At 43.6% G+C, this 22,918-nt stretch overlaps 1 protein-coding gene across 5 annotated transcripts in view; it reads right to left on the reverse strand.

Moving 5' to 3' along the window:
• piezo1 (piezo-type mechanosensitive ion channel component 1) overlaps nt 1-22,918 on the reverse strand; it is a 337,749-nt gene that overhangs the window by 150,218 nt on the left and 164,613 nt on the right. For 4 of the 5 annotated variants that reach the window (XR_009446804.1, XR_009446805.1, XM_059651725.1 and 1 more), the window contains exons 6-7: nt 8,727-8,907; nt 7,332-7,545 (exon numbers count right to left, since the gene is read on the reverse strand). Coding sequence is in view for 3 of the 5 variants with exons in the window: in XM_059651725.1 (XP_059507708.1) it covers nt 7,332-7,545; nt 8,727-8,907 (395 nt within the window). In the remaining 2 variants the exon portion in view is untranslated. The remainder of the gene's footprint in view (nt 1-7,331; nt 7,546-8,726; nt 8,908-22,918) is intronic. The other variant, XM_059651724.1, reaches the window with a different exon arrangement.

A 22,918-nucleotide genomic window follows, 5' to 3' on the forward strand; every position in this document is an offset into this window, starting at 1 on the left:
AAGGGGTGAAACTTTGGACAGAAGTACAATAACCATACCTTTGGCCCACTGCACATCCAGGATAGCCCGAGGGAAAAGGTGGTGGGCACCACTTTTACCTATCTCTTCATCCATATCCCAATGTCACTTTGGGGACAGGGCTGTGAATGTTCTGGTCTATGCTTGCACATGGCAAAAATAGCTGCTGTTCGAGCTACATGAGCAAATCCCAATGTGACAAGTTCAAACAGTAATTGCTCTCACAGGAATCAATTGCTATAGGAATCTGGGACATATCATCATGAAGCAAAAAAATTGAAGTTATTGCACCTCATGTATCTTGAGTCAGACTGGCTCGTTATTGCCGTTTGAGTGCTGCTAAATTTCCTTCTAGTCTGCCAAGTATTTTATGGGGAATACTCCTTTTATTCCCATCTGTTGCAGTTACTTGGTGGCGTTGTAGCAAAAGGTTGTCCAAAGGAGTGGGAAACAGAAATGAAGCAGCCAAAATCGGAGGCAGTGCACCAATGGGACTGTTGAAATTTTCCTTCATCTGCTTGCATTCTGACTATAGTTGTCCCAATCAAATCTCAATAAATTAAAGTATCTTATGATTAATGCATTCCCATTCAACCATATATCCCTAGTCATTATGCAGATTTAACATCTGTAGAGTCAAACTGATTTAGTAATCTCTAACAGATGCTCACAATTAGCTTCCAATTATTATCCATAATCTCAATCCATTATGTCGCAAAACTTATCTGCACTAAATTTAGGTTTGATTATTTCCTGCAGTTTCATAATGTGTTCTGCACATAAAGCATCAACAGCTACATTGGTAACAATGTACGCTCGTTTCGCAGTAAACAACTGCACCTCCCAGTCACGAACCATTTCAACTCTCCCCTCCCATTCCTTAGACGACATGTCCATCCTGGGCCTCCTGCTGTGCCATAATGATGCCACTCGAAGGTTGCAGGAACAGCAACTCATATTCCGCTTGGGAACCCTGCAGCCCAATGGTATCAATGTGGATTTCACCAGCTTCAAAATCTCCCCTACCCCTACAGCATCCCAAAACCAGCCCAGTTCGTCACCGCCTCCCTAACCTGTTCTTCCTCCCACCTATCCCCTCCCATCTCAAGCCGCACCTCCATTTCCTACCTACTAACCTCATCCTGCCCCCTTGACCTGTCCGTCCTCCCCGGACTGACCTATCCCCTCCCTACCTTCCCACCTATACTCTCCTCTCCACCTATCTTCTCCTCTATCCATCTTCAGTCTGCCTCCTCTCTCTCCCTATTTATTTCAGAATCCTCTCCCCATCCCCCTTTTCTGATGAAGGGTCCAGGCCTGGAATGTCAGCTTTTGTGCTCCTAAGATGCTGCTGGGCCTGCTATGTTCATCCAGCCCCACACTTTGTTATCTTGGATTCTCCAGCATCTGCAGTTCCCATTATCTCTAACAGCTACATTGGGCTGTTCTGTCCTCTTTATTCTTACATATCAATCTATGAGAGAGACGTTCACCTTTACTGCATGGGCAGTAAAGGTGTAGTAGGCAACGTGCTCAGCATCAACTCTCTCTGTTTTCCAATGAAACTCCTGAGCAATTTGTTCCGAGCCTCTGTCAGCACCAATCATGATACTACATTGAGATCTGGAGGACATCAGAGTGTACAAAGGGCAAAATTGTCACCATCAAAAGACATTTGAAGGCCACAGAGACACCAAACCTAATTGTAAGTGGATATCTAGTCTCTATGATGTTATAGATGAGCAGAATAGGGAAAAGATGGTTGGATAACAATGCGGAAACTGGTCTTAATGATTAAGTATTGGCAGCTGTAGAAATTGCTGATCAAGTTGCTTGAGGCATGGGGCTTCCAGCACTGTTGAGATGCATGTCCCCAACAATTGCAAGTTAATACAGGCTACTTCATAACATTGTTTATTGCAAAGTTACAGACAAACTTGAGTTAACAACACCACTCTCGTGTAAAATGTTGCTAATCATCCATCAAACTCAGTCATAAAGTAACTAGTGAACAGGAAAAAGAAGTGGAGAATCTCAAACCAGTTTCTGTCAAAATTAGAGATAATGGGAACTGCAGATGCTGGAGAATTCCAAGATAATAAAATGTGAGGCTGGATGAACACAGCAGGCCAAGCAGCATCTCAGGAGCACAAAAGCTGACGTTTCGGGCCTAGACCCTTCTGTCAAAATTACACTGTTTTACAGAGGACACAAAAAGCAGAATTCCACAAATAATGATGGAAATGTGAAAGAAAAATAGGAAGCAATGCAAACCCTCAGCAGGTTAACAACCCATTCTTCACAAACGAAAGATCATGATTATGAAATGGTAACCCTACCTTCCTCTCTTCACAGATGCTGCCTGACCTGCTGGGTGTCTTCGACATTTTCCGCTCCAGTTTCTAGTCTCATTGTATCTTTGCAGAGATCAAGTGTTTGAAGAACTGGTAACATCTTCATCTGAGCTACGAACTATTGATCCGAGTGAGTAATTGGGTTTTTCCTTCCGGCCGTCAAAGTGTTCTGATCAGGCAATTCTCTTCTCCAAAGTACTTTTAGTTTATGGATAGGCTTCCAAGTCTGCAGAGATTTGCTTCTTGCCCTTCAGAGTTGTCCAACGCTGTAGTCCTGAAATTATAGCCTTCTGACATCTTTACCCTGTCATTAACATAGTTGCCTTTTCCAGCTTTCTTTCACCAAGTTTTCTGACATTTTGACCTGCTTTTTAAGTCTTCACCCTCATTTATCACTGATGCATGTTTGAAGTCTTCTGAGGGTGATGGATTAGTTTGCTGGGTGGGGGCAATGGCTGCATGAGTTGCAGGAACAGGCTGTGAGCATTGCCAGGAGGCATGGTGAGCATGTCTGAGATTACTGCTACACTCTTTCTCCGCTACATTGATGACTATATCGGTGCCGCCTCTTGCTCCCCAGAGGAGCTCGAACAGTCCATCCACTTCACCAACACCTTCCACCCCAACGTCAAGTTCACCTGGGCCATCTCCAACACATCCCTCACCTTCCTGGACCTCTCAGTCTCCATCTCAGGCAACCAGCTTGTAACTGATGTCCATTTCAAGCTCACCGACTCCCACAGCTACCTAGAATAAACCTCCTCCCACCCACCCTCCTGCAAAAATTGCATCCCCTATTCCCAACTCCTCCGCCTCCGCCGCATCTGCTCCCACGATGAAGCATCCCACTCCCACACATCCCAAATGTCCAAGTTCTTCAAGGACCGCAACTTTCCCCCCACAGTGGTCGAGAATGCCCTTGACCGCGTCTCCCGCATTTCCCGCAACACATCCCTCACACCCCACCCCTGCCACAACCGCCCAAAGAGGATCCCCCTCGTTCTCACACACCACTCCACGAACCTCCAGATACAACGCATCATCCTGCGACACTTCCGCCATCTACAATCCGACCCCACCACCCAAGACATTTTTCCATCCCCACCCCTGTCTGCTTTCCGGAGACACCACTCTCTCCTTGACATCCTTGTTTGCTCCACACTGCCCTCCAACCCCACCACACCCGGCACCTTCCCCTGCAACCGCTGGAAGTGCTACACTTGCCCCCACACTTCCTCCCTCACCCCTATCCCAGGCCCCAAGATGCCTTTCCATGTTAAGCAGAGGTTCACCTGCACATCTGCCAATGTGGTATACTGCATCCACTGTACCCGGTGTGGCTTCCTCTACATTGGGGAAACCAAGCGGAGGCTTGGGGACCGCTTTGCAGAACACCTCCTCTCGGTTCGCAGTAAACAACTGCACCTCCCAGTCGCAAACCATTTCAACTCCCCCTCCCATTCTTTAGATGACATGTCCATCATGGGCCTCCTGCAGTGCCACAATGATACCACCCGAAGGTTGCAGGAAAAGCAACTCATATTCCGCTTCGGAACCCTGCAGCCCAATGGTATCAATGTGGACTCCACCAGCTTCAAAATCTCCCCTTCCCCCACCGCATCCCAAAACCAGCCCAGTTCGTCCCCTCCCCCCACTGCATCACACAACCAGACCAGCTCTTCCCCTTCCCCCACTGCATCCCAAAACCAGCCCAGCCTGTCTCTGCTTCCCTAACCTGTTCTTCCTCTCACCCATCCCTTCCTCCCACCCCAAGCCGCACCTCCATTTCCTACCTACTAACCTCATCCCACCACCTTGACCTGTCAGTCTTCCCTGGACTGACCTATCCCCTCCCTACCTCCTCACCTATACTCTCCTCTCCACCTATCTTCTTTTCTCTCCATCTTCGGTCCGCCTCCCCCTCTTTCCCTATTTATTCCAGAACCCTCAACCCAGCCCCCTCTCTGAAGGAGGGTCTAGGCCCAAAACGTCAGCATTTGTGCTCCTGAGATGCTGCTTGGCCTGCTGTGTTCATCCAGCCTCACATTTTATTATCTTACTCTGATATTCCACCTGATTTACTTAGAGTTACCCAGAACTATTGTTCCCTCAAAGCCGCATGGCTGCTCAAACAGTCAACACACATCAATCAGCACACGGACACAATGACTGCCAGTTCCAGAAGCTGTCTCCACACATTGATCTGAGAAGTTCATGTAGCAGCAATAAAATTAGACGGAACATTGAAAGGCAGTAGTAAAGGGGTATAGTCACTGAACTAGTAATCCAGACCCCAAGGTTAATGGGTTCAAATCCTACCATTGCAATTTGAATTCAATCAAAAACATGGAATGAAGACTAACATAATGACAATTGTGTGATCAGTGTTGCTTATCGCTAAAAACCCATCTGGTTCACTAGTGTCCTTGAGAAAAGGAAATCTACCACCCTTACTCGGACTGGCCTATGTGAGACTGCGGGTCCACAGCAATATGGTTGACACCTAACTGCCCTCTGAAATGGCCATCAAGCCACTTAGTTAGGGAAATTAGAGATGGGTAATAAAGAATAGCAATGCCCACATCCCATGAATTAATAAAATAAAACACAAATCAGCAGGCTTAATACCTGTTATGAAAATCTCTAATAAGTATGTGTAAAAGCCAGTATTTGTATAGGGCAAATAGCTCAAATGTGTCTGGTTCTGGCCATCTGATCCCTTTGGTGTAAGGAATCATTCAGCAATCTGAGCAGGCTACACTGAAGGTTAACTTCCAGGTAAGCACAGTACATGTGCACTTGTCAGAACTCACCCGGGGTCCCAAGGCTCACAACTTCGGTTCAGTCATTTGTTCTCCACATATTAGAGAATTCAAGTAAAACGTTGCATAAGACATGATTGACTCTCATTGACAATATAATAATTCTCATATCACAGAAGTCCTGATATTTTCTATTCCAAATAACTAACAATCATTAATTATTATTGAAAGGTAAATAAATTGTTCAATAAACACATTATTCACATAACCTTTATATGACAGTAATAATATTGTTGTTAGGAGATTACTGAAGAATTGTTGTAATTATTCTACTGATGTTACTGAACACAATATGTGGTTGTACTTGGATTAAAGCAAATTGGTGGCTGCAGAAGGGTTGAGTGGGATGATAAGTAAGAACACTGCTTTCACCTAAAGACATATCCTGCTGACATCCATGATACAACAAATTGGAGCACAAATACAGTGTGATGAGTGGTTGACTTCTCACATTGCTATACAATGCTGAGATCAAAACTTTAACCACACCAGTACCATGAGGAAACATTGTAATGAGACCAGACTTTGCTTACGGAAGGAAAAATCACAATGGTGCTATCACAGACATTCTGGAGATTGATTCAAACCAGTACTTGCAGAAGTACAAGAATGGATCACTAGACCCCACCTTAGAATGTGGGATATCAGAGCGTCCTGTGATACTGAATAAGAGTCGTTCATTATGACTATTTTGTACAGCAAAGAAACACTTTTTAATAAATTAACCACTGAAGAAATATTAAGTTGCAATGCATAAAACTGAACAAAATGTAAATTATGTATTTAATCATAACTGACTAGTAGAAAATCTCTAATATCTCCTCAATAAATTGAATAGTCACATCTTATCGACAACATGGCTTGGCTGTATATTTTAAAAAATCTAAAGCAGATAGACCGTGGTCAGGAAGTCTTGCTCATTCTATGAATGTAGAAGAGAAATTAAAGAAACATTCAAAGAGGTTAACGTAAATAAAACCATTACAAATGAGATTTTTCTTTTCTGCAAGTATTGACTCATAAGTCAGGCACAGTTCCTCCCACACCCAATTTATTGTTCTGCTGACGTGACGTGATGTGAACTTTCCAAGGCTGAACATAAACAAAGATGACGACATCATCCCACTTTGCCTTTCTGTGTTTTGGGGCATCGAGAACATCAATCGAATGCTTAACACCTGCCAATTGAACAAATTATATCAATACAACCCCCAATCAGCTTGCTGGTAGTGCATGCAAACCAACTGCCTGATCCTGCCCAGTACCATGATGTGGGCATTGGTTTGCTAGCATACAAACAGCATTTTTCAAAGTGACACTCTGGGTTGGCACATTATGAAGTGACCCAGAGGCTGCCCTGACCAACATGAAGGGGTATTCAGAGAGAAAGGAGAACCCAAGACTGCAGTAGCGCATATAATTCTTGCAGAGCTTAAAGAATACCTGTTCTCCTTGGCCTTGCAAAACAAAAACTAAGGCTAATTCTTGCAGCTTCTTCTGGTGTTCCATCATGTCTGACAGAGCAAAGAACCTGCATTGCACTGTGAGCCATTATGACTGCATCAATCCACTGTACTTCCTAAGGAGGAGGCATAATGAGGCTTGAGCACATTATACACCCAGCAACAAGACAAAAAAAAAACAAATGATAGAGTGGGAAAGGGTATTACACAAACACTTCGACTCTATCAGTGCTCCCCTTTTTTGCTGGGCACTGAGATTAGAATATCAAGAGGTCAAATCTGGGATTTTTTCCTGTATTCTCCTCTCCAGCAGTTGTCACAATTTCAAATGAACCATCTGCATTTCAACATAAATTCAAGCCCAACAGTGGAGGTTGCCAGTACTAGAAAGAGCCCATGTGATTAAGACATAGCCTAAATAAAAATCTAATTCCTTTTATACACCAAAAGAAATTTCTTTTGCAAATTACTTCCTCTGAATGTTTGCTTCATTTTCCTAATACAAAAAGCCTGTTAATAGGAACACCCTAGGGCCGTAATGAATGGAAGGCATTAAAACTAACATCATCATTGTAATACTAAGGATTGCTTTTCTGTAAATAGGTCTTAAATAGATTGGACTGGTTTAGCCTACATGGTGAACTTTTTCATACATTTTTAATACATTTCCCTACCTGGACCAAAGTCCACTTGGGGGGAATATCTCCTGGATGAATGCTGTCTGGTAGATATACAGGCAGATAACATGGCCTGCAGTGTAAAACGCCACCATAACACAGATTGTATTGAATCCAACATGGCTCATTGGCAAGTGACAGGCCCACCAAGTGTTAATTCCAATGAAAAGCAGATAATATACACCAGAGAAAGCAGATGGAACTGTAATCCCTGCAAGAAAACAAACACAACACCTTATCACATATACTAATACATTGGCCAATAAAAATTTAGCAATATGTTTGTTTTTATATTGTTTTCCTTTAATATTTTTCTCAAATTTTATGGCCTTGTGCCCACCGAGTAGGTCCTAGCTGTTACATCACTTACTACTAGGACTGGAGAAAGCAGGTACATTTCAAATCTCTCAACAGACTAAAATACTTGCACATACTATCTGAGGATCAGTGGAGTTTACACAGCAGGACAGCAAAAAACAATTCACATCTGTAATGATATGCTTAACATCTGAGCTGTTGGACTAAAAGTACTAACAGTAATCATGCACAGAGAAAAGAGAATTCAAATTCTCGTACTGCTTCTGTGCCAACATATTTTATGACAGATCAAAATGGAAAACACCAAACCACTTCTTTCATTATTATTCATTAATGGGCTGCAGTCATTGCTGACAACGCAAGCATTTAACTCCTATCCCCAGCTATCATTGAAAAGGTGGTGTTGTGCGAACATCTTGAACTGCCACAGCCAATATGATGCAGGTACAGCAGAGCTATTCAGGTAAGGCATTCCAGGATTTTGACTCAGAGAATGTGAAGAAATGACAACATTGTTTTAAGTCAAAATATTCTGTGCAACTGGGAGGGGAACTTGCAGGGATTCCCAAGCCTTTACATATTTTGTTCTTCGTAGTGATAGAGATCATGGGCTTTGAATAGGCTACTGAAGGAGTCCTGATGCAGAGTGATCATTTAAGGTACTGACCAATCAGGCAGTTTTACCCTGGATAGTGTGAGCTTCTGGACTGTTGTTGGTCCTGCACTCATCCAGGCAAATGAAAAGTATTCCATCAAACTCCTGCCTTGTGCCTTGTAGATGGTGGACAGGCTTTGGGAAGTTGAGAGCTAAGCTAACGCCACAGAATACCGGGTTTCTGACCTGTTCTGGCAGCTATTCCATTTATTTAACTGGTCCTAGAATGTTTATGGTCAATAGTGACCTTGACAATATTGAAGATGATGTATTCAATTATGGTAATCTTGTTGAATGTCAAAGGGAGGTACTGAGAGTCGGTCTGGAAGGTGATGGTCACGGTTACGCTCTTGTGTTCAAAATTCTTTTGTCATGACAAAAACAGTCAATCAAGCAGTTCATAATTCTTAAAAACCTACCAGCTAAAGCCAAAAACAGAATGGCTACAACTTTCCCTGTAGCTTCAAGAAGTTTCTGAGCTGTTGCACGCAGCCGAGCCAGAGTAGCTGTACGGACACGTCTTCTTCTATTTTGTTCAGCTGTATCTTCTTCATCCTCTGTTGCACCTTCTAAGTCCACACCTTCCTCATCTTCATCCTGCTTACGTGCAAAAACACAAGTTCAGTTGGAAATTGGGGTACAGCAATCCACGTAGAAATTTTGACAAGCCAACTCCAAGCTCTGCACTTTCAACTGCCAGACAATATCCACAAGAATGTCTAGCTACATCAGCATTACCACTATTGAGAAACTGGGTAATATTAAGGTGTATTAGTCAGATTTCTCTCTGGTTGACCACCGTAAATTAGACATGGGTTTTTCACCATACAATGCACAACATTTAAAATGGAGCCATGCAAATTGAGGAAAATATGACCTGGGATCATTCAGGTCCACCGTTTAATAACAACATGTCTGATCTGGTTCTAGCACATGTTGAATACCAATTGGAGGAAGTGCAGAGGGTGGTAAAGGCACAGAATGCACTTTGGTTGGCGATTTGAATGTCCATCACAGAGAGTGGCTTGCCAACAGCCCTCATAACCAAGCTAGGCTTGGCTGCTAGACTGGTCTGCAGTAGATGGTGAAGGATTCAACAAGAGGGAGAAAGATACTTGACCATCTCCTCACTAATATGTCTGCTGAAGATGCAACTGTCCAGCATGGCACAGGAATAGGCACTTTGGCCCACCAAGACTGGTCTGACACATGATGCCTTTCTAAACTAAAAGCTTTTTGGTTCCACACAGTCCATATCCCCCTGTTCCCTGCCTATTCATGCATCTGTCAAGGTGCTTCTTAAATTGTTGCTATTGTATCCACTTCCACCACCTCCTCTGGCATTGCATTCCAGGCACTTACCACCTTCTGTGTAGAAAAAACTTGCCTCTCACATCTCCGTTAAACTTATCACTTTAAACATATCCCCTTTAACCACCTGTCATCCTCCAACATTCAAGAGAAAACAAACCAAGTTTGTCAAATTGCTTCTCATAGCTAATACCCTCCAAACCAGGCAACATCCTGGTAAACTGTTTCCATATCTTCTCCAAAGCTTCCACATCCTTCTGTTAAAATGGCAACCAGAATTGTACGCAATATCCTAAATGTGGCCTAAATAAATTTCTACACAATTTTAACAAGATTTGCCAATATTTTATATTCTCTGCCTGGAAAAATGAAGACAAGAATGCCATATGCCATCCTGATCACTTTTTGCACTCGTGTTGCCACTTTCAGTGACCTGTGGGACCCACGCCTAAATGCCTCTGTATGTTGATGTTACTAATGGTTCTGCCAGTTACTATATATTTCCCTCCTGCATTAGACCTTCCAAAATGCAGCATCTCACATTTGTCTTGATTAGACTTCAGCTATTTCTCTGCTCAAGTCTCCAGCCTATCTATATCTTGCTATTTCCTCTGGCAATCTTCCTCACTATCTACAGCTCTCCCAATCTTTAAGAAGTCTGAAAACTTACTAATCAGGCCACCTATGTTCTCCTCTAAATCATTTATATATATTACAAAAACAGAGTTCGCAGCACAGATCCCTGAGGAACACCACTAGTGTCAGATCTCCAGTCAGAAAAACACCCTTCCACAACTATTCTCTGTCTATGACTAAGTCAGCTCTATATCCAACTTATCAGCTTGTTATGGATTCCAATGACTTCATCTTTTACATCAGCCTGCCATGAGGGACCTTGTCAAAGGCCTTGCTAAAGTCAATATAGCTATCTATTGCTCTGCCCTCAATCAACTGTCACATCCACGAAAAACTTGGTCGAGTTTATGACACAAACTATCCTTCACACACAAAACCATGCTGTCTATTGCTGTACAAATGTGACCAAATCCTATCCCTAAGAATTTTCCATTTTTTCCTTACCAGTGATATTAGGCTCACTGGCCTGTGATTTTACAAATTAACGCTGTTTCCTTCTTAAATGAAGGAGGATTGTTGGCTATTCTCCAGTCCTCTAGGACTTCTTATTGATGAAAATAACCATCAGTATGGTGTACTGGTAGAGACAAACGCTGGCCTTCACATTGCAGATACCTTCCATTGTGTTGGTTGGTATTAACACTGTGTTAAATGGGCAAGCCAAGCAGGTTTAGTAACTGGGCATCCATGTGGCATTGCAAAGCCGCAGCAGCATAATTACATTGAACCACAATCTGGAATCTCAGTGTGTCCCTCACTTTATCATTACCATTAAGCTAGGAGACCAACCCTGGTTCGATGAAGAGTGCAGGACAGCATGCCAGGAGCAGGACTAGGTATGTCAAAAAATGAGGTGTCAACCTGGTAAATATACAAACAGCAGGAACAGTGAGTGTTAGACAGAGCTAAGCCACAACTGATCAGGTCTAGCCTCTGCAGTCCAGGCATGTCCAGTCATGAATGTTGGTGGACAATTAAACAACTCACTAGAAGAGATGGCTACCCAAGTATTCCCATTCTCAATAGCAGGAGAGTACAGCATATTAGTGGTAAAGATAAGCCTGAAGCATTTGCAACAATCTTCAGCAAGTAGTAGCCTTCTCCAGTGTTCCCAGCCCCTCAGATGCCAGTTTTCAGCTGATCTGATTCACTCCATATGACATGAAGGAATGGCTGGAGGCACTAGATACTGCAAAGGGTATGGGTCTTAACAACATTCTGGCGATAGTACTGAAGACATTTGCTCCAGGACTTGCCACACCCTGAGCCAAGTTCCATTATTGATTCCGCAGTCTTGTTCTCTATTTACTATTTTCTTATTTAAGTATTTGTAGAATTCTTGCTCACTATTTGTATTCTACTGGTCAGCTTTCTCTCATATTCTGAGGAACACTATCACCTTTTCAAACTTCGTAGATTGTAACACTGGTCTGCGCATTGTTGAGGTAAAGGTACTAAGGATATAATGGGACCCTGTACTGGCATCAGTGCCCCATTAATCAAAACCCATTTTTGCCTGTTTTTGAGCCAACCTTACATCTCTATAATCTTATTTATCCTACGCTAATTTGTTCATGGCTCATATAGTCCAAAGATTTTACCTTTGTCGTTCTTTTTAAACTTAGCCCCTAGCTGTAGGTATACTCCCTATACAGGGCCTCTTTCCTAATGCTAGGTCTATTGTTGGTACCCACACGAATAATGATATCTCACTGCATGTGTCTTTCCAACTCCGGACAGATATCCCAAACCCTTGCAGTGAGCAGTCAACACAACCTTTCAGATTAAAGCTGTTGGTTTCGGAGAACAAAGTCATAAACTCTAGCTGCAGTTGATTGGATGAAACGAGAGCAAAATCAGAGTGTATTGCACACTGGAAAATGCTTGTAAATTTCATGTTCCACCGCAATGTAATTGCTTTTTAAAAGAATAAAGACATAAAGCCAGTTTATAACTCTAGTTTTATGTTTTTCTTCCTAACTGCTTTATAGTTGTAAATATAAAATACAAAAATGCAACTAGTTTGAAAAATGTAGTCATCATGTTGTAAATGATGTCAAATTTGCATTTTTCCGACACTATTTTATCCTTAGGTTGCCATGCCTCTGGAAGTTCAAAATGATTTCCAGAAGGATTTTCAAAAAAAATAACTATCAATGTAATTATTTTTCTTATTTCTAACTGATTTATAACTCACCTCCGTACAGACACTTAATGCTACTCTTTACAATAAGTCAGAAACTGTGTTATGCTATGGACATGTATTCTCTCTCCTCATTGTATAAATTAAGGATTTTGAAAGCAGCTTAAAATGCAGCATTTAGTTTTTAACTAGCTCAAGAGACTAAATGCATTTCACGTTCCTTAACTTTAGCATTCAAATGAAAACTTCACTTGATTACATTTATTGTCAATAAATCTCTAAGTATTATAGTGAAGAACCTCTTCATCTTAGTTGGCCATCTGTTTGTCACATTTTTGAGAAAATGTAAACTCATACTTAAGATCTTTATATCTTTAATTTATTTGTATCTTTTCAACTGTACTTAATGTTACCAAAAGACTTAAATTTTCTTTGATGTTCAAGGATTCAACTTCAATTATGTTATTTGTTCCAGAATGTGCACTATGATCTTTACAATGATCCTGTTGTGAGATATCCCCAACTGCCAATATTTCTAGCAACACTAGTTTTTAAAAAATGACTCTTATTCATTATTTACTAACCTATCACATGTTCTCCTACTTAGCTACAAATGTATTGGTCATGGATCCAAAAACCTCTCCGTTGATTGTTATCTTATTTCATATCCAATCCAAATTCCCTATTTTATTGTCAATGTAGAAATCTACATGCGTTGACTAAATCTATCTGTTCCAGTTTCATTACTGACTCTCAGCAGGCCAGCTGCATGGTAGAACTTGTAATGAGTGAAGAGAAGCACATTTAATACCCACAAAACTGCAACACAGATACTTAAGCTTGTGTAACAGCAATGGGCACGTAACTGTACATTTCAAAAGGAAGGCAGCAGAAAGGAATCCTTTTAGTTGAATATATTCCACCTTTTCTTCTATTAGCACCATTGTTGAAAAAAAATCTAGCAAATAACTCACCTACTTTGATTTTTTTTTTAAAACTTGTCATACAAATCAGGCATCATTTTACAGATCAATACCCATTTCCTCAAGCAATCCAATACTTGACTCGATTAAATCTTTGGAATTAAACAAAATTGCTTTATTGCCCTTCTGTTTTCATTAAGTCTACATCGCAGTTTCACAACATTTTTATCAACAGGACAACTGAAGACTTCAAGTGAACACAATAAGCCACTGATGATTTCTTTCCACCAATGAAATCAACCATGTGCATAAAGAAATTATTTTCCTATGGCAAAAGTATATTTTTCTTGGTTTCGACAAACTTCATTTTCCCTTCAGCTGGACTAAAATTTTATAACTCTTTCCCAATAACGCTGTGGATTTGCCAACTTTTCACAGACCTGTACTGATTCAAGAAAGCAGTTTATCACCAATGTTTCTGGTGCAATTAAAGATGGAAAATAAATACAAACACATGAAATAGGAAAAGAAGCAAGTTGGATAGCTGGATAGTATCTCACAAGCACTTGTAAGAGTCAGAGTTTGTGCCCCTACTTAGTTGCTCAGTAGTCACTGATCCAAACAAACTGCAGGTCTCTAACTCAATCCGCTCTTAGTGCCGACTCCCTTCAAAACACCTAGCCGGGCTACTAATCACAGTATTCCAGGATACGGAGGAGGAAATAAGACAGGGTTTTCACACCTGATTGCTATTTGGTTAGCCTTTCTGGGAAGTGCATACTTGTAAAGGAGAACTATCCAGACTGTGATGCCTCTGTGGCTGAACAGTCTACCATCTAGATTCACTCAAGAACAACAATAACAACAAGACTGTTTTTGCCATGGCTATAACTACATTATCATGTAAGTCAGGACTGCCAGCAGACCAGAAAAGATACAAACTCTTCTACAGGTGTGACATTTTAATCTGATTAGCAAATAGATACTAATTATGATGTAGTGTAGCCTTTGCAAAATAAATGGATTTTTGCTCGAAGTGTGCTGATGTCTGGGCCCACGTTTCCTGCCTATGCCTAGTTGCCCTGAAGAAGGAGGTGGTGAGCTGCCTTCATGAACATTGTAATCCACTTTGACCCATAATGCTATTAGAGAGGATTTTGACCCAGCAACACTGATGGAACAGCAATATATTTCGAAGCCTGGATGGTGAGTGGTGTGAAAGACAACTTGTAGTTGGAACTGTTCCCATGTATCGGCTGTACTTTTCCTAGGTGGGTTTGGAAGCAGCTGTTTAAGGAGGCTTGGTGAATTTCTGCACCACTTCTTATAGATGGCACCAATGCTGTAACTGAGAATTGGTGGCGTAGCAAGTGATCGTTTGTGGGCATGGTGACTTGGATGGTGCCAATTTTCTTGAGCGTTGGAGCTGCACCGATCCAGGCAAGTGGGGAGTACTCCAAGATAATAAAATGTGAGGCTGGATGAACACAGCAGGCCAAGCAACATCTCAGGAGCACAAAAGCTGACGTTTCGGGCCTAGACCCTTCATCAGAGAGGGGGATGGGGGGAGGGAACTGGAATAAATAGGGAGAGAGGGGGAGGCGGACCGAAGATGGAGAGTAAAGAAGATAGGTGGAGAGAGTGTAGGTGGGGAGGTAGGGAGGGGATAGGTCAGTCCAGGGAAGACGGACAGGTCAAGGAGGTGGGATGAGGTTAGTAGGTAGATGGGGGTGCAGCTTGGGGTGGGAGGAAGGGATGGGTGAGAGGAAGAACCGGTTAGGGAGGCAGAGACAGGTTGGACTGGTTTTGGGATGCAGTGGGTGGGGGGAGGGGGGGGAAGAGCTGGGCTGGTTGTGTGGTGCAGTGGGGGGAGGGGACGAACTGGGCTGGTTTAGGGATGCAGTAGGAGAAGGGGAGATTTTGAAACTGGTGAAGTCCACATTGATACCATTAGGCTGCAGGGTTCCGAAGCGGAATATGAGTTGCTGTTCCTGCAACCTTCGGGTGGCATCATTGTGGCAGTGCAGGAGGCCCATGATGGACATGTCATCTAGAGAATGGGAGGGGGAGTGGAAATGGTTTGCGACTGGGAGGTGCAGTTGTTTGTTGCGAACTGAGCGGAGGTGTTCTGCAAAGCGGTCTCCAAGCCTCTGCTTGGTTTCCCCAATGTAGAGGAAGACACACCGGGTACAGTGGATGCAGTATACCATATTGGCAGATGTGCAGGTGAACCTCTGCTTAATGTGGAATGTCATCTTGGGGCCTAGGATGGGGGTGAGGGAGGAGGTGTGGGGGCAAGTGTAGCACTTCCGGCGGTTGCAGGGGAAGGTGCCAGGTGTGGTGGGGTTGGAGGGCAGTGTGGAGCAAACAAGGGAGTCACGGAGAGAGTGGTCTCTCCGGAAAGCAGACAAGGGTGGGGATGGAAAAATGTCTTGGGTGGTGGGGTCGGATTGTAAATGGCGGAAGTGTCGGAGGATGATGCGTTGTATCCGGAGGTTGGTAGGGTGGTGTTTGAGAATGAGGGGGATCCTCTTGGGGCGGTTGTGGCGGGGGCGGGGTGTGAGGGATGTGTTGCGGGAAATACGGGAGACGCGGTCAAGGGCGTTCTCGATCACTGTGGGGGGAAAGTTGCGGTCCTTGAACAACTTGGACATCTGGGATGTGCGGGAGTGGAATGTCTTATCGTGGCAGCAGATGCGGCGGAGGCGGAGGATTTGGGAATAGGGGATGGAATTTTTGCAGGATGTTGGGTGGGAGGAGGTGTATTCTAGGTAGCTGTGGGAGTCGGTGGGCTTGAAATGGACATCAGTTACAAGCTGGTTGCCTGAGATGGAGACCGAGAGGTCCAGGAAGGTGAGGGATGTGCTGGAAATGGCCCAGGTGAACTGAAGGTTGGGGTGGAAGGTGTTGGTGAAGTGGATGAACTGTTCGAGCTCCTCTGGGGAACAAGAGGCGGCGCCGATACAGTCATCAATGTACCGGAGGAAGAGGTGGGGTTTCGGGCCTGTGTAGGTGCGGAAGAGGGACTGTTCCACGTAACCTACAAAGAGGCAGGCATAGCTGGGGCCCATGCGGGTGCCCATGGCCACCCCCTTAGTCTGTAGGAAGTGGGAGGAGTCAAAAGAGAAGTTGTTGAGGGTGAGGACGAGTTCAGCTAGGCGGATGAGGGTGTCGGTGGAGGTGGACTGGTCGTGCCTGCGGGACAGGAAGAAGCGGAGGGCCTTGAGGCCATCTGCATGCGGAATGCAGGTGTATAGGGACTGGACGTCCATGGTGAAGATGAGGTGTTGGGCGTCAGGGAATTGGAAGTCCTGAAGGAGGAGGGCGTGGGTGGTGTCACGGACGTAGGTGGGGAGTTCCTGGACCAAAGGGGAGAAAATGGAGTCCAGATAGGTGGAGATGAGTTCGGTGGGGCAGGAGCAGGCTGAGACAATGGGTCGACCAGGGCAGGCAGGTTTGTGGATTTTGGGAAGGAGTTAGAAACGGGCCGTGCGGGGTTGGGGAACAATGAGGTTGGAGGCTGTGGGTGGGAGGTCCCCTGAGGTGATGAGGTCATGAATGGTGTTGGAGATGATGGTTTGGTGCTCGGGTGTGGGGTCATGATCGAGGGGGCGGTAGGAGGTGGTGTCGGAGAGTTGGCGTCTGGCCTCGGCGATGTAGAGGTCAGTGCGCCATACTACCACTGCGCCACCCTTGTCTGCGGGTTTGATGGTGAGGTTGGGGTTGGAGCGGAGGGAGCGGAGGGCTGCCCGTTCTGCGGGGGAGAGGTTGGAGTGGGTGAGAGGGGTGGAGAGGTTGAGGCGGTTAATGTCTCGACGGCAGTTGGAGATGAAGAGGTCGAGGGAGGGTAGGAGGCCTGGGGGTGGTGTCCAGGAGGAGGACTTGTGTTGGAAGCGGGTGAAGTGGTCAATGGAGGGAGGGTTAGGTTCCCGGTTGAAGAAGTAGGCGTGGAGGCGAAGACGGCAGAAAAACTGCTCTATGTCCGACCGTGACTGGTATTCGTTGATGTGTGGTTGTAGGGGGACAAAGGTGAGCCCCTTACTAAGGACTGACCGTTCGTCCTCAGTCAGTGGGAGGTCTGGGGGGATGGTGAAGATGCGGCAGGGCTCAGTGTGGCTGTTTCCTCTGGGGTTGCTGGCTGTGGAGGCTGTGGGCGGAGCGATGAGATCGTCGGCCATGGGCGGGGTTCAGTCGGCGTCGGCTGTGGGCGGGGTGCCGTCGGCCGTGGGCGGGGTTCCGTCGGCGTCAGCCGTGGGCGGGGTTCCGTCGGCAGTTGGAGGATCGGGGTGGGCGGCAGCAGCTGCGGTGAGGGTGGTGTGTGAGGTGTTGTACCTGGAAGTGGAGGTGGTAACTGCAGCAGCGGTTCCGGAAGTTCTGTGGCCGGCGGAGGCGGATGTGACGTGATCGGTGGGGTCTCCGGCGGTGTCCTCATGGTCAATGGCGGCGGGTGCATGGTGGGGGAGGGGCAGGGACAGACTCGGGATTTGGGAGGCGCAGGAATCCTCTTGTGGGAGGGAGGGGCCCGTGAGGTGGTTGTACTAGTGGGGAGTACTGACTTGTCCCTTATAGATAGCGGACAGGCTTTGGGGAATCAGGTGGTGAGTTCCTCATTGCAGAATTCTGAGCATCTGTCCTGCTCTTGTAGGCACAGTATTTACATGACAAGTACAGATCAGTCTTTTTTTAAATATAAAAAAGGTCTAATTTAAATCTTGTCGTTAAGCTCCTAAGATGACATAACTGTTATTTCTATTTTACTAACATTCCATAAAGAATACATTCCAAAGCTCTTCACTGTTGCTGCAATCATCATAGAGACCATAATGTGGAAAGAAAAATTCAAAAAAGTGATTAACAAAAAGAGAACAAACTTTACTATGAATAAAAACACAAGCAAAGCAAGCACCGTTAATTAAACCTACAGTTAATGAAGACTTGTGGAATAAACACAGTTCTACCTTTTACTTGCCCTTGTACTTTTCATAAATCTTGAAGGTGTATTCAATTCTTCTGGGACTAACTCAAAACGTATGACACAGCCCTCTGGAATGAACTTTGCTTTCCTCAATTATTCCGTAAGGCAAGAGACTTCATGAGGATCTTTTCATTTGTTTTCAGTTAAGGAACCTTCCAGAGCTCCTTTAAAACCTCATACTGTGGATACCTTAGCTCAAATATACGCTTCACTGAATTTTTACTTAGCGATTTAAACATTAACAACACCTCTGTTTCCCTAAAGCACTACTTGCAACCTGGATGACTTTGGATAGTCACAGACTCTTTTTCCCAGTCTGTATCTACAATTTCAGGCCTCTGTTGATTGTTGACTGACCGTGTTGACTGCTTCCAAGCTGACTGCAGATGCTAGCTTTTTATTAGAAACACCCAGTAGTAAATTAAACAAGGAAACTGCCATAAATCTCACTGCCCATCTCCAAAGTAACATGCCATGCTTTCAGATACTTCAAACAGAAATACTAACCATCTATTAATTTGATAACAACTCTTTGATTCTATGACAAAAATGACTAAATCAAATTTCTCATGAATATGATTGATCTTTTTCAAAATTTTTTAGATTTATCAACAAAACCCACTGTTTACAAAGCTGCTTTTAGCTTCTTTTGATACTGCACCTACACGAATAATCCCTTATTGAATATCTGTAGATCTCCTGACTCCACCAAAAGCACAAAATCATTTTTTAAGGTCCTCCCAATACCAACCTTAGTGAATAAACACAGATTATGTTTAACCATAACTAACACAAGCTTGTTTGATATATATTTTGCTTAAAGATGGATCAGAACTGAAAAATACTAACTTTTTTTTAAACCTTTAGTTCCCAAATGCATTGTTTTTAAAAGGAAGTTTGCTGCAGAAAAACTGAGGACTTTTAACTGCCTGGCAAAGTTCTGTGAGACGTCCATAAAATATTGCATGTGTAAAATGTCAGAATCACTTCAAAACAGGGAACTACTTAACAAAATTATTAAGGGGTTGCCTAACTCTCCCCCTCTCAATAGAAAAGCATCTCTTGCAGACACATCTATTTTACCCTCCAGGAAAATGCAAGGAAAAGAGTTAAAGAGAATTTGAATTCTGCTGGAATAGACTGTCATGCGTATTATCCTGGGTTCACACAGTAGCATGCTGTGACAGTCACAGTTGAAGGACTATTTTCAAGTTAGTTCAATGATGCAGGTAATAGAGGACCTTGTCTCACGTCAAGTGCTGCTAATCAGTTTTTTAAAAAAGGACCAGGACAAAGGAACTTCAATCAACCCACTTTTTTTGAGATTCTTTGTTTTGTAATTGTTCAGCTGCCAATATCAGTATCTCAAGTAACCTCCAACTGCAATGGCACATCAGTTAACTATCCAAGATAACAAAGTGTTGAGCTGGATGAACACAGCAGGCCAAGCGGCATCTCAGGAGCACAAAAGCTGACGTTTTGGGCCTAGACCCTTCATCAGAGAGGGGGATGGGGTGAGGGTTCTGGAATAAATAGGGAGAGGGGGGGAGGCGGACCGAAGATGGAGAGAAAAGAAGATAGGCGGAGAGGAGAGTATAGGTGTGGAGGTAGGGAGGGGATAGGTCAGTCCAGGGAAGACGGACAGGTCAAGGAGGTGGGATGCGGTTAGTAGGTAGGAAATGGAGGTGCGGCGTGGGGTGGGAGGAAGGGATGGGTGAGAGGAAGAACAGGTTAGGGAGGCGGAGACGGGCTGGGCTGGTTTTGGGATGCAGTGGGGGGGAAGGGAGATTTTGAAGCTTGTGAAGTCCACATTGATACCATTGGGCCGCAGGGTTCCCAAGCGGAATATGAGTTACTGTTCCTGCAACCTTCGGGTGGCATCATTGTGGCACTGCAGGAGGCCCATGATGGACCCGGTGTGGCTTCCTCTACATTGGGGAAACCAAGCGGAGGCTTGGGGACCGCTTTGCAGAACACCTCCGCTCGGCTCGCAATAAACAACTGCACCTCCCAGTCGCGAAACATTTCAACTCCCCCTCCCATTCCTCAGTCGACATCTCCATAATGGGCGTCCTGCAGTGCCACAATGATGCCACCCGAAGGTTGCAGGAACAGTAACTCATATTCCGCTTGGGGATCCTGCAGCCCAATGGTATCAATGTGGACTTCACAAGCTTCAAAATCTCCCCTTCCCCCGCTGCATCACAAAACCAGCCCAGTTCGTCCCCTCTCCCCACTGATGAAGGGTCTAGGCCTGAAACGTCAGCTTTTGTGCTCCTGAGATGCTGCTTGGCCTGCTGTGTTCATCCAGCTTCACAATTTATTATCTTGGATTCTCCAGCATCTGCAGTTCCCATTATCACTCAGTTAACTATCCACCCTGCTTGAACAATTCAGAGACAGTTCTTTTTAATCTTTTACTTCCTCCACTTTTAAATGATTTAATTACCTTTTATTTTAATCTGTATGTAGCATTACAAATTAATACAGTAACTAGTAATTAATATAATGGCTCCTTCTAAAGTAGGAAGGTACCAAAAAGGAAGGGATGGTTTCAAAACCGATCCTGTTGTGAACACCAAATGGGGTGGCTAAATAAAGAATGCGAGCCAGACTATTGTGCCTCACCTGAGATCTTAACAGTTTGAAGAATCCTGTCTGAAAATGTACAGAATTTGGGAAGCTCACCCGACATCTGATCATAATGATTTAACCCTGATTGTTAACAGTTACTCAATTCAGTGGCCCACTTAACTATAAGACCATAAAATATAGGAGCAGAATTAGGCCAATTGGCCCTGAGTCTGCTCCACCATTCAATCATGGCTGTTATGTTTCTCAACTCATTCTCCTTCCTTCTCCCTGCAGCCCTGGATCTACATTAAAAGAACTCAATTTCCAAATGAAAAAGCTACTTTATAAGGCAAATTAACTATAAAACTTGGTCTTCACAACACTAAATCATTCTTGAGCACTTGCAATCATAGGTGTGACAAATTCACATCATCCTATAGTTGTATTCAAAGATTGCACACATGCTCTACTTCCATATGTTTTCAAATATACTTCAAACAAAGAATACATTAGTCATGAAAATAGTTGTTCCAGTTCTCTCCATATTTTCTTTCCACGTGTACACAAAAACAACGTTACTGTAGAATTTTGATTATATATTGTGCCTACTTTCTCTTTGTTGCTGAAATTGTTCCTTTTCTTTAATTATTTTAAATTGCGTTTTCCTTTTGAATTTTTCACGAACCTCATTTTGCTTATTTTTCCTTTACAGCTTATTTTCTACCACTCTCCACAGTTTATGGGATTAGAGTTCATACCTTGTGTCTTGTTTCAATTACTTGTCCTGCTAATGCCACATAATTTCTGAAATTCCTATCTTGAGGAAGTGTCACTCAACTCAAAACATTAACTCTGATTTCCCCCACAGATGCTACCAGATCGCTGAGCTTTTCCAACAATTTCTGTTTTTGGTCCAGATCCCATTCCTCCCTAATAGCCCTCATTAAAACCCACCTCAATCATCATCTCTAACTTCTTGTTTTGTTTTTGTCCAACTGTCCATGTCCATTTGCCTCATGCCTCTCGCTGAAATGCATTAGTGCAATTTTTTTTAAAAACATTCAGAATGCTATATTGATGCAAGCTATTGTTACTGTTGTTGTCAGCACATCAATATTTGCTTGAAGTTACTGTCAAACCAATATTTCCTTCCTCCCTTCAACCATGTTTGTCCATTTTTCCTTCAATAATTTTGTTGACTGCGTTATGGAACTACAGATATCAATGCCCTCTGGTAAATTCGCATGATTGTTGGTTCATCGAGCTACTTAATAGCATTAACATGTTATTTTGTGTAGTGGTTATACTGAATAAAACATTTTATTTTGCGGCTTGTCTTCAAGGTTGAGAGGTCAGTCCGGAGGCAGAGAGGGGTGGGGAAGAAATCCCAGGGTTTAAAGCTTAGGTAACTGAAGGAACAATCAGTGATTCCGCGATTGAAATCAGGAGGCTTGAGAAATCAGAACTACTTGAATACAGATATCACAAATGGTTGTGGATTTGGAGGAGATTGCATACATGGAGTGGAGCAAGGATATGGAGACACTTAAAAAGGAGGAATGTGAATTATAAAACTAAGACATTCCTTGACTGGCAATTAATGTAGATTTGTTTGTAATGGGATGATGTGTGAAGATGATCGAGAGTTCAGACATGAGCAAACGTTTGGACAATCTCAAATTTACAGAGGTAGAACATTGGAGATCAGCGATGACATGTTGAAATAGTCAAGTCTAGAAGTAGCAAAAGCATGAACGAAGGCTTCAACAGCAGTTGAGTTGAGGCAGGAACAATGTCAGGCAACAATATGGATGGAAATGGGAATGAATGTGTGATTGAAAGTTCTTTATAGGAAGGAAGAACAAAAAATTAACTTCTCATTTTTCATCGACACATGTGCACGTCCAATAAGAGTTATTGGGCAGAAATCAGGAGCAACAATCCTGAATAGCTTTCCCCTCCCTAATCTCAGGCAACAAAGATCAATATAGCATTTCAATATAATAGGCAAAAACAGATCGCATAACAATACACAAAACTTGTCACTTG

Source organism: Stegostoma tigrinum, chromosome 16 (genome assembly GCF_030684315.1).
Source record: "Stegostoma tigrinum isolate sSteTig4 chromosome 16, sSteTig4.hap1, whole genome shotgun sequence".
In the NCBI taxonomy this organism is placed as follows: domain Eukaryota; kingdom Metazoa; phylum Chordata; class Chondrichthyes; order Orectolobiformes; family Stegostomatidae; genus Stegostoma; species Stegostoma tigrinum.